Genomic DNA, 15,659 nt, shown 5'->3' with positions numbered 1-15,659 from the left:
GATCGAGGTCGGGGCTGGCCCAGGGGAAGGGAGGGGGCGTTTGGCCGTAGGCCCGCTCTTGATCAGGGTGGGAGAGTCTGATCAGGGGCAGGTAGGCAGGGAGGAGGGCCCACGGGAGGAGCTGCAAGGTTGGCCAGAGGGCCCCACCCCCTGATGGGGCCAGTTAGCTGGCCACAGTGAGCGACATAGCAACCGGTTGTTATGGTCATTATGATCGTTATGGTCGCTGGCTTTTTGTAAATACTGTATAGATAATTACAGTTCAGTTGCATGCCCACTCCAAATTACTGTCAAATACACTCTGCTGTGCTCTTTGGCTGACACAAAAAGGAGACAAACATAGAGCCTGATATCAGTTCTAAATTGTACAAATGCCTTTCTCCCCCACTAGGATCCTCATTCTGTGTAAACATTTAGTCATTCTGCAGGAATCCCAGGCTTGACTCTCCTACTCCTAGATGATTTCATCTATTTCTATAACTTCACTTATCAACTCTGATCCAGGCTTTGTCTTACCTCTCATTCTACTATTCATTTGGATATCTCTTGAAAACATGCCCAAAAGGATCAGAGCCATGTTCCCTATTTTCATTAAAGGCTCAACCTTATTTGTTTTTCAGCAGCTCAAGGTTAAAACCTAGAACTCATCCTCTTACTTACAACTTCCATACAAATTGCCACCTTCTGTTGTTTCCCTTTCCACATTGCCTTGGCTTCTAGCTCCTTTATCTATATGTTCCCTGTTTGTTTAGCTTGCTCTAAATTCGTTAGAGCTCTTTAGATTCTTCAGAGCTGCCTAATTAAACTCCTGATCTCACCACCCTTTTCTGCTCCCTTACTTGTCTCTATCCAATCTTATTTCAAGGCAAACTCTCATCATTGCTTCACGTAGAGCTGTTGTCATCTATCATCTATGCATCTATGTGTCTACCATCTATCATCTGTCTACTTATCTATTTATCTGAATAATGTCACAAATACCCCTAGGACCACCAATATTTAGTAATAAGTTACATCTAACTACATTGTAGACTTTTATTTGCATTTAATGGTATAAACATACATATTGATTCTTATGGTTATTGTACAGAATACAGTATGGAGGTCAAATTCTTTTGTCTGTATTAAAACAGAAATAATGTCAGACTGACAGAGCAGGTTAGTGGTAAGGAATTCTTCTAAGAGTTTATATCCTCAGCTCTTCTTGTATAACATCCTTGTGGCAGTTAATATTTTACTATGGGAAATATTTGAAATATCTCATACCATTTGGGTTTTTTGTTTACCCACGACAGGAAAATTAATCTTGTTGTATTCATTATTTAAACATAATATTGCATTTGTTTAATTCAATACGAATTAATCAACTAATGACTATATGTCCGCACTAAGTGCTGAAGCTACAGCAGAACAAAACCGAGCCCCAATCCTCCTCTTCCCCTGGGGAGAGACAGACCAGAAATTCACGTAATATTTTCATTGGCCAACTTTGAAAATTCCCTAAATGAAATATCTTCATTCTCTCCATAATTTGGTCATTCATTCACAGAGATTCATATGCATTTGTAATCAAATTCTTTTGGGTTTTTTAAAAAAAGGATAATTGGTCTAGTTCTCATCCTTGGTATTTTAGAGGCATAGAAAGCATTAAAAGATGAATAACACCGTCTTCTAACATTCATGGACAATTCTTGGCAATGTGAATGAGCTATAAGAGATAATTTTATATTTTTACTGGCAGATTAAAATAGTAGATAATAAAACAAAGTGCATACTGTTCCAAGACACAGTCAATCTACCCCTTCAAAATGTTGTCCTGTTTGGGACTATGATATTTAAGGACAATTATTTATATCTTATTCATATTTTGAGAAAAATTTTATAATTTTCTCAGGAACAGAATCAAATCATAGGTAATGGAATTTCTTAGTGGTTACTGAGTGACCTGCTGGGTTAACTACCTCTGTTTGGGGACTATCACCTACATAACCAGGGCTGGCCATCCAGAATTAAAGCTCATCTTTATATTCTGGAGAAGCCAGGCCACCTAATTCTCAATACTTCTCTTTTTCCTTCACTTATTTGGCACCCTGATTTTTTTCAGTGTAGCTTTATTTAATTTTATAAGTAATTAAATCAACACTTTATTATATGAATTGAATTAGAATATTTATTACTTTTGAATGCAATAACTATTGAGTGTCATTTGAGGGAGAGTCGTCTGCTCTTTAGAAACAGTCTAGTTTGCTTCAGAATACAGCAAGAACAAGAATGCTTCCCCGGGTCAGTGTATTTAAAGATTTCCCAGATGGGTAAGTAACAACTAGTATGATTATGCCTTGTCATTGGCACATTACATTTCAGAGGCTGATATTTTTTCATTTGTTCATTCCACTTTCCGCCAAGAATTATTGGATATAGTTTCTATGACCAAGATTATGAAAGGTAGAGTGATGTATTAAGACCTGCTCTCAGAAGGTGGTAAGCCGAGTGGAGATGGTTAAACATAATAGCCCAATAAACATTGGCCATTTGATGAATGGTTTATATCCTTCAAATAAAGAACGATCACTATACTCACATCCTGAGAGTGGCAGGCAGATGTTCCTAAATGTGCATGTGGAACCTGAGCTTCATGCCTTTTCTACTTTACTCTGAGAGACAAGACCGTAGCTGGGACATGAACCCACTATTCCAGTGCTGTAACTCTGCCAAAGGACAACAGTGTGTTCAAAGTGACAATGTCAATAAGATGAATCGTGAATTGTTACATATATTGGAGAAGAATAATCTTCGGCTGGAAAGAGCAAAGGTGGCTTCTTGAAGAGTGAGGACATTGGGGATGGGTTGCCAAGTGCATTTTAATTGGTGACTACAGTGTCCAATACGACCGCACATCGGTTACGTGGAGATTCTCTTGTTATTTTGTTTATTAAATTCCACATACACGTGAGATCATGTGATACTTGTCTATCTCTGACTGGCTTATTTCACTTAGCACAATACTCTCAGGAGAGGAGAATTTCTAACTAGAAAGATCAAAGGCAGTTTTTTTTTAGAGGGGAAGACATTGGAGATGGATTTCCAGGTGCCTCCTAATGGTAACTACAGTCTCCAATACGACCTCACATCCGTTACGTGGAGAATCTCTTACTGACGAGTTTCCCCAGGGCAGCCTTCATGTCCCGATTTCTCAGACTGTAGATGAAAGGATTTAACATTGGAGTCACTGTCGTGTACATCACAGTTATCACAGCATCCTTTAGACTGTAGCTAGTCAGAGGGCGGAAATACATGCCCATGACTGTCCCATAATACAAAGAAACAACTGTGAGGTGGGAACCACAGGTGGAGAAGGCTTTGCGCACACCCTTGGTGGATGGAACATGTACTAGTAAGACCGTGGAAAAGACCCAAACATAGGAGATGATGATGCACAGCAATGGCACAGAGAAAACACCAACCCCAAGGTACATCATCTTCACATTAAAGTGGATGTCAGAGCAGGACAGCTTGAGCAAAGGGGTAATGTCACAGTAGAAGTTGGCCACTTCCTGGTTTCCACAGAAGGACAGGCGAGCTGTGAGCAGAGTGTGGGGGAGGGCATTGACGTTTCCAACCACCCAAGACCCAACAATTAGCATGATACAAGTTCGTGGGCTCATAATCATTGTGTAATGAAGTGGCCGGCTGATGGCCACAGCACGATCATATGCCATTGCAGCCAGGATATAGCTATCTGTGTTAGCCAAGGCAATCATGAAATACATCTGTGTCAGGCATCCCCCAAAGGAGATGGTTTTGGTGCTCAAGAGATGGTTGGCTAGCATCTTCGGGATGGTTACAGAGGAGAAGAAGATGTCGACAAAGGAGAGGTTAGCAAGGAGAAAATACATGGGGTGGTGAAGGCGAATGTTGGAGCAAATGGCCAAGATGATGAGCAGGTTTCCAATCAGTGTGATGGGGTAAATGAGCAGGAAGAGGATGAAGAAGAAATCTTCCTGTTCCTGCTGACCGCTAACTCCCAGGAGGATAAAATCCAGGGTAGAGGATTGATTATCTTCCCTCATTATTCTTTTATTAAGATTGGGGAGAGAAATCCAGAATTTTAGTGAAGTTACTGTGTACTAGTATAATGATCTTCCTTACCCACCAGTTTTGCCTCAATGATAAGTCATCTCTGCAACTGAGTTTACTAAATCCAGAGAAAGCCAGTATTTGGGGAAAATATCCTTGTTGATCAGTGGGACTAATTGACATTTAGGCCTGGACACTCATGTCTAAGAAGTGAGCAATTTTTGAATCAGAATTGCCCAACCTCCCCCATCCCAGTGCCACTACCCAACCGTATGGGATTTAATCAATTAACAAGTACTTAATTCTCACATTGCGTGAACTAGATACTTTGTTAGGCTTATGGAAAAATAAAAAATATGTGGAAATGCAATCTATTTATTCAACCTGTAAGACAGAGTCTCTGCTCTCAGGGACCTTACAACTTAATGGAGAAGCCAGAATCACATGGCAATTTTATTAAAAACGATTTGGAAATGACAGCGTTTTGGAGTCTTTGGCAAAATACACCAGTGCAAAAGGTGTGATAATACAAGGACCAGCCTGGAAATTAGAAATTGTTCCAGTGACCAAAGTCATAGTGATCCCAGGCCCAGGGAGTAAAAGGTATTTGCACTGACACTGAAAGATTATAAATCACAAGGACCACAGAGTTATGATCCAGGAAAAACAAGCCTAGTGAATTTCCTCCCCCAGATTCCATTTTCAAATAAGACTTTCACCACCTCCTTTGATAAGTTTTACCTTTTTGTAAACTCTCTAATATAGATCATTGCAAAGCATTTCTCTTTGGTCTTCCCTTTATTTTATTTCTTGTGGTGACTCATCCAATTCTATAGTCACTTCAAGGACAGCATAGTAAACTCTCAGATCTGTATCTGTCCCTTTGATGTCTCTCTACCATATTTTTACATTCAGTCATTCTGCCATCATGTCTGTCCAAACCCTCTACTTTGCACATCCAACCTAAGTAGTTTGCAGGCTGTTTTTCAGGTGTGGAACCATACTTCGTGTTTTTTGTTTTTTTAGTCACTCCCAGAGAGTTCATTGTGAAATATTGTTCATTTTATGAACCAATAAGTTTGAGCTTAATATTTCTAGAGTTAAATCAGGGTTTATTTCTTCGGTTCCCCACATGTGGGATGCTCACAGGCACACACACCCAGTTTCTCCTTCACTTCTACATCTGATCTTGTTGATTATTTAAAAGAAACCTCACATAATTTAACTTTTCTAGCTACTGTCTCAGAGCTTTAGCTTAGATAATCATCATTTTCTACCTGAAATACTGTAATGTTTCCTTAGCTTATTGACTATAGATCCTCTCCTCTTTGATCCACTTGTACTCTGAGGCATACTAACTATGGCAGAGCCTTATCCAAACCCATGTTGTTCTCTTCTTCCGGAATACACAAGTAGACTGGATTTCCCAGGCTCTCTTGCACTGAGGTGTGGCCATGTGACTGAGTTTTCAACTGCCAGTTCATCTATGTGTTCCATTTCTGGGCTTCCTCCATACTTGTTTCCCCTTGTGCATGCTAGATAAAATGGCCAAGGGGCTGAATGGGATGGTGGAGTCACATGGTGAAATGAGCTTGTGTCTCTGGTTCTCCACATACCAGAGCCACCCACCACCAAAGATACCCACTGGGACTATTGCATAGGAGGGACATACCCTTTTATTCTGTTTAAACAATTATACAGTTTGAGATCATTTATTAACTTTAGCATTTATTATCTTATATTGTACTATTTAATATCCTTTTCCCAGGGTATCCTGAATAATTCACTAATTTTCCCAAAAAGAACTCTACTCAATAATTCATTAAAATATTCTTCTCAACATGTGTGAGTTATGTGCTAGGCACAGGGGATGCAGATCTAAGTATATTTCCCCCAAATATAATGAACCTAAAATTTCCAGATTGTCTATCTCCGAACCTAAAAGAATTTGGAATTATTCCCTGAAATGCCTTTTCTTATCTTTGCACAGAATCACAATATCTTAGGGTTGAGAGGGTTCAATAAAGCCAAAGGGCTCAGAGAGTATGGCTAATTCCTTTGGTGTGGAAGTATAAGATTTTTAGGGGTGTGATTCTTGGCAATATGGCAAACTAAGCTGATGTGGACAGAGCCCATTCCAAGTAAAGTACATAGAAATTCTAAATAAATTTAAAAATAATGAAATATACACATAACCAAATCTGAAAGAAAGAAATGTGAATACGTAGGTATGAGAAACAAAAAGAACGCTCAGCAAGCCAGAGCTGATTCTGTTACGGCTCCTTGAGGTTTCCAACTATTAACAAGGCCCTAAAGGCTTATAATTTATCTTCGGTACAGGAGATGTGCCTACAGATCTACATGAAGTAATGAGCTAATTTGAGTCCTCTGTGTAAAACATGTAAGTCCTGCCCTATTTGTAAAGTAACACTAGATTTTTTTTGCTGTGTTAGAATTGGAAAGTACAAAAGAACAAAATTCACAGAAAATATGATTGTTCACAAAGAAAACCCAAGATAATCTCTATATTAAGTCAATAATTCCCAAGAAAGACAAGTGTCATATGATTTCACTCATATGTGGAATCTAATGAACAAAACTAACAAGCAAAATAATAACAGACTCATAGATAGAGAGCAGCTGACAGATGTCGGTGTATGGGGGGGAGCTAGGTAGGGAGTAGGGTGGAAGAATTGAGTGGGGGAAAAAAGAATTCCCATAGGAGTCTCTAGAGATATCAGCAAATTTGTTTCATGTAGACCAATATTAGAAACAATCAAGACTGTTTGTATACTTAAATAATAATAAATCAGAAAATACAATTTTTATAAAGACTTCTCACAACAGCAATAGAAAATACTAAGGAATTTAGAAATAATTCTAACAAAAGAGGTCCAACTGGTTTCAAAAATTACAAAATTTTACTGAAGGACAAAAAAAATAAAAGAATACCGAAAAAATAAAGAGATAAGCAATGTTAATGGCAAGACTCAATGTGGTAAAATTGTCAGTTCTCTTCCAATTAATCTATGAATTGGATGCAATCTCAATCAAAATATTACCAGTTTCTTTTAAACATGAAATTTAGCATGCAGAAGAATGAGGAGCCATAAAGAGCTAAGACAGGTTAGAATAAGGAGGGAGTAATGGTCCCATTAGGACTCAAGATGATTTGCTATGGAAATTCAAACAGTGGAGTAGTGCTGTTATTGGGAATGAAAAATGGACCTATTAACAGACTATAGAGTCAGACCCAGATCAAGCATTTATTAGCAGCAGGCATATGACATTGCTTGGTTTAGAAATGGGCAGGGAAAGGAGGAACTGACCATGCAGTTAAGAACAATGGGATACCTACCTATGAAAAATAATCTTTAAAGGATCATTTGTGAAAAGCAAAACTTCAAAAAATTTAGAGGAACATGTAAGCATATCAAATCAAGACATTGTTCTTCTTATACTTATACAATGTTATATGTCAATTATATCTCAATTACACTGAAAAAATTTTAGAGGACAATATGTTTATGATACAAGAAATGTAATTAATTTCTTAAACCAGCACAAAACACACAAAACATAAGAAAAAATTCCTACACTTTGACTACTTTAAATGAAATTGAAAACATTTATAAGAAAAAGACACTATAGAGAAATGGGAAAGATAAGTCTTGGCCTGGAAAGATGTGTCTGCTAAACACATAATCAATGAAGCACTAGTATTCAGAATACACATGAGTCTCACACACTGCTAAGAAGGGGACCAAAAATGCAGTAGGAAATAATGGGCAAAAGGTTAGAATAGACAAGTCAGGAGAGGAAAAGGGTATGGCCAAGAAACAAAAGAAAAATGTGAAATTAAAACAAAACAAGGAATAATGGAGAAAACACGCACAAGTGGGAAATCAGCCTAGAAAAGAAGTTTGTGGTTATACTGTGGGGAATTTTTAGTATGGATTTGATTCCTTGCATACTAAAAATTAAGATAGTGAATATAAATTGAACTACACTTTTTTTGGGTAATAGAAATATGCAACCTTTGTTTAATGCAAACTTAGATATTTGACAATATAAAATGACTGATGAGTAAGCCAACATTTGAATGACAATCTAGTGCAAGGACAATCATAAGTTGATTAAAAAGAGAGTTAATAAATGTAAGAAAAATCTGCACCAGATAAGAAGTGGTTGATATAATCAATATGAGAACTAAACACACAGGGAAACAGAGAAGAGAAGTTTCTGAGCACAGGGACTTCAAGTTCTGCAGTGTTATCATGGGAGAGGTGATTTCTGCTGAAAGACTGAGGAAAGAGGTGAAAGGACCATATGCCTATAAGGAGAGGAGCCAGGAGAAGCATCAGCATGAAAGCTAGAGACAGAGTGAGAGCCCTGAGTTCACTGGAATTAACCAAAGTTCCAGGTAGTGACAAGCCACTGAAATCCTTTTTCCTGGAAAGTATTTGTGCTCTGAGTGTGACAGTGCTGAGGATAGGTTTTCAGGGACACAGAGGCCAAATACTTCCCCTTGGCATCATGGGTAACATAAACACCCACACACACACACACACACACACACACACACACACCATTCCTTCAGGAGGCGGAGAGCTCAGGACTGAAATACCCAAATCAAAACTACCCCTTCCTCACCCTGTTTTTATGAATGAGCCCCCAAAGTAACCATTTTCAGATGGGAAGGGTTTCTTTCTCTCTCTCTCTCTCTCTCTCTCTCTCTCTCTCTCTCTCTCTCTCTCTTAGTCTTTCTTGAGACCTTGGGTTCTGGAGCTAAAGTGTGAGTCTTAGTTTTGCCATTCTTTCTCTGTGTAACTTCAGGCAATTCAATTCACCAATTTTTTCATCTGATAAAATAAAAAAGACAAAACAATTCTACTCACCTCTTGGAGGTGTTGTAAGCGTCAAGGGGGACAATATACGTAGTGTGGTTGCTGGCTACCTATCTTTTGATGTCACTGTTTTCTGCTGTCCACAGGCCCTACCTAGAGAGCAGCTCAGATGCTCTCAGAAAGGGCCATGGTCCTGTGGCCCTCACTCCTCTCCCACAGACGGGCAGTTTACAGCCAGCTGGTCCAACACAGTTATCGTTCCTTTCTGGAGGCCGGGTGTGGAGCAGGAGTCCTCTGTCCCTGAGGCAGAAGAGAGAAGACTTGGACGGTTCAGAAGGGGAGCCCAGGTCTTCTGACCATGGAGCAGAAGGGGTGGCCGCAGCTGCCCTGGATGGAGCCTGAAGATAAGCTTCCTCCTCTTGGCAGCAGGATGGCTCACAGGATAGAGAAAACTGCGAATTATGCACCAGGTTATAAAGTCTCTTGAAACAGGTCTCCCATGTTCATTCAAGCCATAGTTAGAGTAATTGTTGAGACTCATTAAACACTCCTACAGCTGTGCCCTGAGGGGACATCCTGGCTCTCAAGAGTAATCTTTCCCAGAGTTCTTCTAGAAGGAAGAAGGGGCAACGGTTTTTTTTTGAGATAGTATGTCTCCAGGGTCCGTGCACTAGCTGACCAATTCTAACCTCTTTGTTGGAATGTGGGCCCCTGTCCTCTGCTGTTCAGGACAAACTGGGAACCATCCCTTGGGATACAAGGACTGTGGCACAACTGAGCTCCTGATCTTTATTTCAAGCCTTTCTGGTATTAAATGTGCGAAGAAGAAGAATTATATTTCACCTTTGTTTATGATTTGTCTTGAGAAGTGTTATGGGCAAGGGGCCTATGTACTAGTAAACTTTCTTTTTTCTAGTATTTTGATAGCAGGTCTCCAAATTTTTTAGATTTGTAGAGATGCCAAGGGCTAGATATTACCTAGCTCGCTTCGTGGATGTGTCACCTTTATGACAGCCCTGATTGGTGCGCACTGTGCCGTGACTTAGCCCCTCCTCTGTAGAGGACCACGGTGAAGACTGTGAGCGCTGGTTGGGTTTCAGTCCAGGCTCTGCAGCTGACTGGCTATAGCTGAGTTTGGACAGTATGTGCTCACTCATCTTTATAATGGGAATAACAACTGCAGTAGCAACAACAACATCTTCAAAAAGTTGTTCTGAGGATCAAATGGATTAATATATGAATAGTTCTGAAACCAGAGCCTGGTACATAGTTAGCACTTAGAATAGCAGAAATGTGTACCTATTTTACTACCTCTTTATTATATATGAACAAAATGATGTTTTAACTCTAAACATTGCAAATATTTCCGTGTAAGTGAGTGACTACATCTTTCATTCGCTTATGAAAGGAATCTCGGACCTTCCATGTCCTAAAGAGAAAAATGCTGTGTGTGGTGAGAAAGGCTAAATTGAATTGCTAGAAAATTCCAGGCTTTGTTAAATTTCTTCTAGTATAAAGACACTTAAAGAAGAATGATCTATGAAATCTATTTGCAGAGTAAGAGAAAAGGAGCAACACCTTAAGCACTTGGAAGAAAAACCTATATTTGAAAGCAATTAAGAAGAAAACAGAATTTAAAAAAAATATTTTCCTCAAGAAATCAGAAACACCAATCAGAAAGGATATATGCACCCCTATGTTCATAGCAGCACAATTTACAATAGCTAAGATTTGGAAACAGCCTAAGTGCCCATCAGCAAATGAGTGGATTAGAAAACAATGGTACATCTGCACAATGGAATACTACCCTGCAGTAAAAAAGAAGGAATTCTTACCATTTGCAACAGCATGGAGGGACCTGGAGAGTATTATGCTAAGCAAAGTCAGTCAGTCAGAGAAAGATAAAAATCACATGATATCACTCATTTGTGGAATATAATGAACAATATAAACTAATGAACAAAAATAGATCCAGAGACAGAGAAACACTGAACAGACCATCAAACCTCAGCGGGAAGGCAGGGGAGGGTGAGGGGGTGGGGAAGAGATCAACCAAAAGACTTATATGCATGCAATGGACACGAACACTGGGGCGGTGGGGGCTTGTCCTGTGGCTGGGGAGGGGTCCATGGGGGAAAAAGGAGACATATGTAATACTTTAAACAAAAATTATTTTTCCATATTCTTAAGACATTTAAAATAACAGAAGATCAGACAGAAGAAAATTTAGATGAAAATAAAATTGATATAGAAACAGCAGACAGAAGTGAATAAGAAACATAAAAATAATTTTAACTGGCTTTTAAGGCAGAATTGACATTTCAGGAAAAAAAAGTTAATAATGTTCAGGGCAGAATTCTGAAACTGTCTTAGTCTATTTGGGCTTATATAAAAAAATACCACAGACTAGGTAGCTTATGAACAACAGAAATTTATTTTTCATGGTTCTGGAGGCTTGAGAAATCCAGAATCATGGTGCAGGCTTCGTGGTTCCTGTGTCCTCTCTTGGCAGATGCAGGGAGAGAACTCTGTAGGATCTCTCTTATAAGAACACTCATCTTAATTGTGAGGCCCCACCTCCTAATACCGTCACATTGGGCATTAAGATTTGACCATATGAATTGAGATGGGAGGACACAAACATTCAGACCATGTTAATATTATGTTGCTATTATTTAACCAAATTGTAGCATGCCTCTGTGGTCCATTCAGAAAAAAAAGGAGTTAGAGTTGTAGATTCTAATGATCACGGACATTGTGTTGTTGCTACACAATGAGGGGCAAGGAAGACTATGTGTCTGAAACTATGTCTAGAGTGAATGTAGCATTTCCTCACTCAATAGCAAAGATTAGCAGGAATCACAGCATACCAACACACACACACACACACACACACACACACACAAAACACAACAACAACAACAACAAAAAAAACAAACAAACAAAACCCACCCACCAAAGCAACGCTATTGAGGACTCGGACACCCCAGGAATGAAACTGTGGGTAACATCAGTAAATGAAGACCAATGCCAGTTATTTGACACTCTCATCAGAGATCTAAAGCATTAGATATGTGGTCATCCCTTTCTTAGCTCCTATGTTGTGGAAATACCACCTTTTCTTTTGAAAGGACAGAACGGGACTGATAGCTGTGTCCCTAACTCCTGTTCCAAGAAAAAGCCGCAGAATGTATCAGTTACTCAGCCTGCCCTTATCTCAACCAATGGGAAAGCAAGGGGAACTAGCCCAAGGCCAAAAGTATGCTAGCCACCCCCCCTGTCTTTGTGTAACCAGACCCTAGCTGCCCCCTGCCCTTGTGTCGCTAGCCCCTGGCCCTCACTCAACCAACCGGAATTGGCCAAATCAGTGGTCCGAGTGAGCCCTCACACCCCCCCTCCCCCCCAACCCCGAGCCCTATAAAGTCTTTCAAAACTCAGGGCTCTCTCGCATCCGGTAATGGAGGCAGAGAGGGACCAAGCTCAGCTTGAATAAAGGCTCTATGCTTTTGCATCGGACTCAGCGCTCCCTGGTGGATCTATGGGGGATCTTGAAATCTGGGCATAACACTTTTTGTTACCCAACTGAGAGGGTGTAACTTCCTTCTGCAGTTTACATCTCTGGGTCACTTCCGTTTCTTTCTTTTGCCACCTTTATTCCTTTTCAGGACACAATTATGTATGTAATTTCCTGTGTTAAGTATTCTTGGTTTAAACATGTCTAGTGTCATTTGTCTTTCCAGAATGGATCTTAACTGAAATGCCAGGTATATAATGGATAGCTAATGTCCAGTGTAATTATGTATAATCATTGTCATATTACATTTCCAAGACTAATATTTTCATACATTCATTCTGTTTCCTACCAATATTCATTGGATGCACTTATTTGACCAAGATTATAAAAAGTAAAGAGATATGTTAAGACAGCTCATGTTAAATGGCTTTTAAGCATAGTAGAGGTGAGAACATAATAGTACAATCAAAATAACAATTGAATAATGATTTATACCCTTCAGCATGAACTATTGTGACCTCATACCTTATGACAGTGGTGAGGCAGACACTTAGTATTCTTAATATGTAGATAGAGATGCTTAGCCTCAGTCTTTTCGCAACTTTACTTTGATAGTGCCATAGCTGAGGCATGAATCCAATATTTTGTGCTGCAACCCTTCCAAGGGACAATAATGTGTACAAAGTGTGATAAATTCAATAAGATGTATCATAAATTGTTACAAGATTTCAGAGAATTCCTTTTCCCCACCTTTTTGTATTCTGTTCCATTGTTCTTTTTTTCTAATTTATCTTTATTGTCAAAAGTATTACAGATGTCCTCCCCTCCCCCCCCCCCCATTGGCCCCCTTCTCTCCACTCCTGTCCCCTCTCCAGGCCTTTACCCCACTGTTGTCTGTGTCCATCGGTTATGCATATATGCATATAAGGCCTTTGGCTGATCTCTTCCCTCCTCCCCTTCTCTCTGAGAATCCTCAGTCTGTTGCATGCTTCTAAGTCTCTGGGTCTATTTTGTTTGCCAAATTATTTTGTTTATTAAATTCCACATACACGTGAGATCATGTGATACTTGTCTATCTCTGACTGGCTTATTTCACTTAACACAATACTCTCAGGAGAGGAGAATTTCTAACTAGAAAGATCAAAGGCAGTTTTTTTTTAGAGGGGAAGACATTGGAGATGGATTTCCAGGTGCCTCCTAATGGTAACTACAGTCTCCAATACGACCTCACATCCGTTACGTGGAGAATCTCTTACTGACGAGTTTCCCCAGGGCAGCCTTCATGTCCCGATTTCTCAGACTGTAGATGAAAGGATTTAACATTGGAGTCACTGTCTACATCACAGCAGTTATCACAGCATCCTTTAGACTGTAGCTAGTCAGAGGGCGGAAATACATGCCCATGACTGTCCCATAATACAAAGAAACAACTGTGAGGTGGGAACCACAGGTGGAGAAGGCTTTGCGCACACCCTTGGTGGATGGAACATGTACTAGTAAGACCGTGGAAAAGACCCAAACATAGGAGATGATGATGCACAGCAATGGCACAGAGAAAACACCAACCCCAAGGTACATCATCTTCACATTAAAGTGGATGTCAGAGCAGGACAGCTTGAGCAAAGGTACAATGTCACAGTAGAAGTTGGCTACTTCCTGGTTTCCACAGAAGGACAGGCGAGCTGTGAGCAGAGTGTGGGGGAGGGCATTGACGTTTCCAACCACCCAAGACCCAACAATTAGCATGATACAAGTTCGTGGGCTCATAATCATTATGTAATGAAGTGGCCGGCTGATGGCCACAGCACGATCATATGCCATTGCAGCCAGGATATAGCTATCTGTGTTAGCCAAGGCAATCATGAAATACATCTGTGTCAGGCATCCCCCAAAGGAGATGGTTTTGGTGCTCAAGAGATGGTTGGCTAGCATCTTCGGGATGGTTACAGAGGAGAAGAAGATGTCGACAAAGGAGAGGTTAGCAAGGAGAAAATACATGGGGTGGTGAAGGCAAATGTCAGAGCAAATGGCCAAGATGATGAGCAGGTTTCCAATCAGTGTGATGGGGTAAATGAGCAGGAAGAGGATGAAGAAGAAATCTTCCTGTTCCTGCTGACCGCTAACTCCCAGGAGGATAAAATCCAGGGTAGAGGATTGATTACCTTCCCTCATGGCTCTTTTATTAAGAAAGGGAGAAGAATCAGAATTATTAGTGAAGTTACTGTTATAATATCTTTTTTACTCACCACCTTTAATTACCTGTGTTTATGCTTGGATATACTACATCCAGGGATAACCACCAATTCTTGGGGGAAAATTTCCTCTTCATCAGTTGGACTAATTGTCAGATAGCCATTGACATTTATGCCTAAGAAGTTAGCAATGTGAATCAAAGGGACCATCCCCCCAATCCCAGCACCATCTCTCAAGCACATTGGATTTAATCGTTTAACAGATCCTCAAATTTCATATTGGATGTGCTAGCTTCTTGGTTAGGTCTCATGGGAAAATTATGAACATGTGAAAAGTACATTTTGTTTTATCCATTTTTTCAGCAAAAGTGACATAGTCTTTGCTCTCAGCGGCAAGGCAGCGTTCACACACTAATTTTGCTATGCATCATAAGAAAAGGACAGCATTTGGGAGTATTTGAAGAAAACACTTCAGTACAGTGTGTGTCATACAAAGAGGAACCTGGACAATTATAAATTGTTCCAGTGACCAATATCGGAGTGATCTCAGAGTCCAGGTGGTATCAGGTGTCTACACTTGTGTTAAAAGATTTTAAATCAGAAAGACAACTGGGGAAAGGTCTAGCAAAGCAAGCCAGTAAATTCCATTATCAAAATATTTTTGCTATCTCTTTGATAAGTTTTATCTCTTTCCTACCCCTTAAATATATATAAGCAAAATGTTTTTCTCTTTGGTTTTTCCTTCCTTTGCTTTGTTATTTATTTGTTTGTTTATTTATTTTTAATTTACTTTTTTGATGACTCATGCAACTCCATAGTGGCTTCAGCTACTCCTTTATAGACTCTTAGGAACAGGTTTGACTTGTAGACTTGATATCTCTTTCCTATATTTCCACATTTGTCATGCTGTTAACATGTCAAATCAAACCCCATACTCTGCATATCCAATCTAATTGGTTTGCAAGCTTTTTGAAGAAGGAAAACCATATCTTGTTTATTTGTATCTCCTCCGGAGAGATAATTGTGGAA

The 15,659-nt window shown here is 39.7% G+C and overlaps 2 protein-coding genes across 2 annotated transcripts; both read right to left on the bottom strand.

The window, feature by feature from the left end:
* Positions 1–3,134: 3,134 nt before the first annotated feature.
* On the bottom strand, positions 3,135–4,070 carry LOC102240723 (olfactory receptor 1A1). Its single transcript, XM_005865296.1, has one exon. It carries the CDS (start codon positions 4,068–4,070, stop codon positions 3,135–3,137), a length of 936 nt encoding a protein of 311 aa, XP_005865358.1.
* Positions 4,071–13,773: 9,703 nt separating this feature from the next.
* LOC102240422 (olfactory receptor 1A1-like) lies at positions 13,774–14,610 on the bottom strand. The gene has a single exon (XM_014538903.1). The coding sequence runs from the start codon at positions 14,608–14,610 to the stop codon at positions 13,774–13,776; it is 837 nt and encodes a 278-aa protein (XP_014394389.1).
* Positions 14,611–15,659: the final 1,049 nt, after the last annotated feature.

This window comes from Myotis brandtii, unplaced genomic scaffold (genome assembly GCF_000412655.1).
Source record: "Myotis brandtii unplaced genomic scaffold, ASM41265v1 scaffold2038, whole genome shotgun sequence".
Lineage (NCBI taxonomy): Eukaryota > Metazoa > Chordata > Mammalia > Chiroptera > Vespertilionidae > Myotis > Myotis brandtii.
The sequence above is the reverse complement of the archived record's forward strand: the minus strand, read 5'-3'. Positions and strand labels throughout refer to the sequence as shown.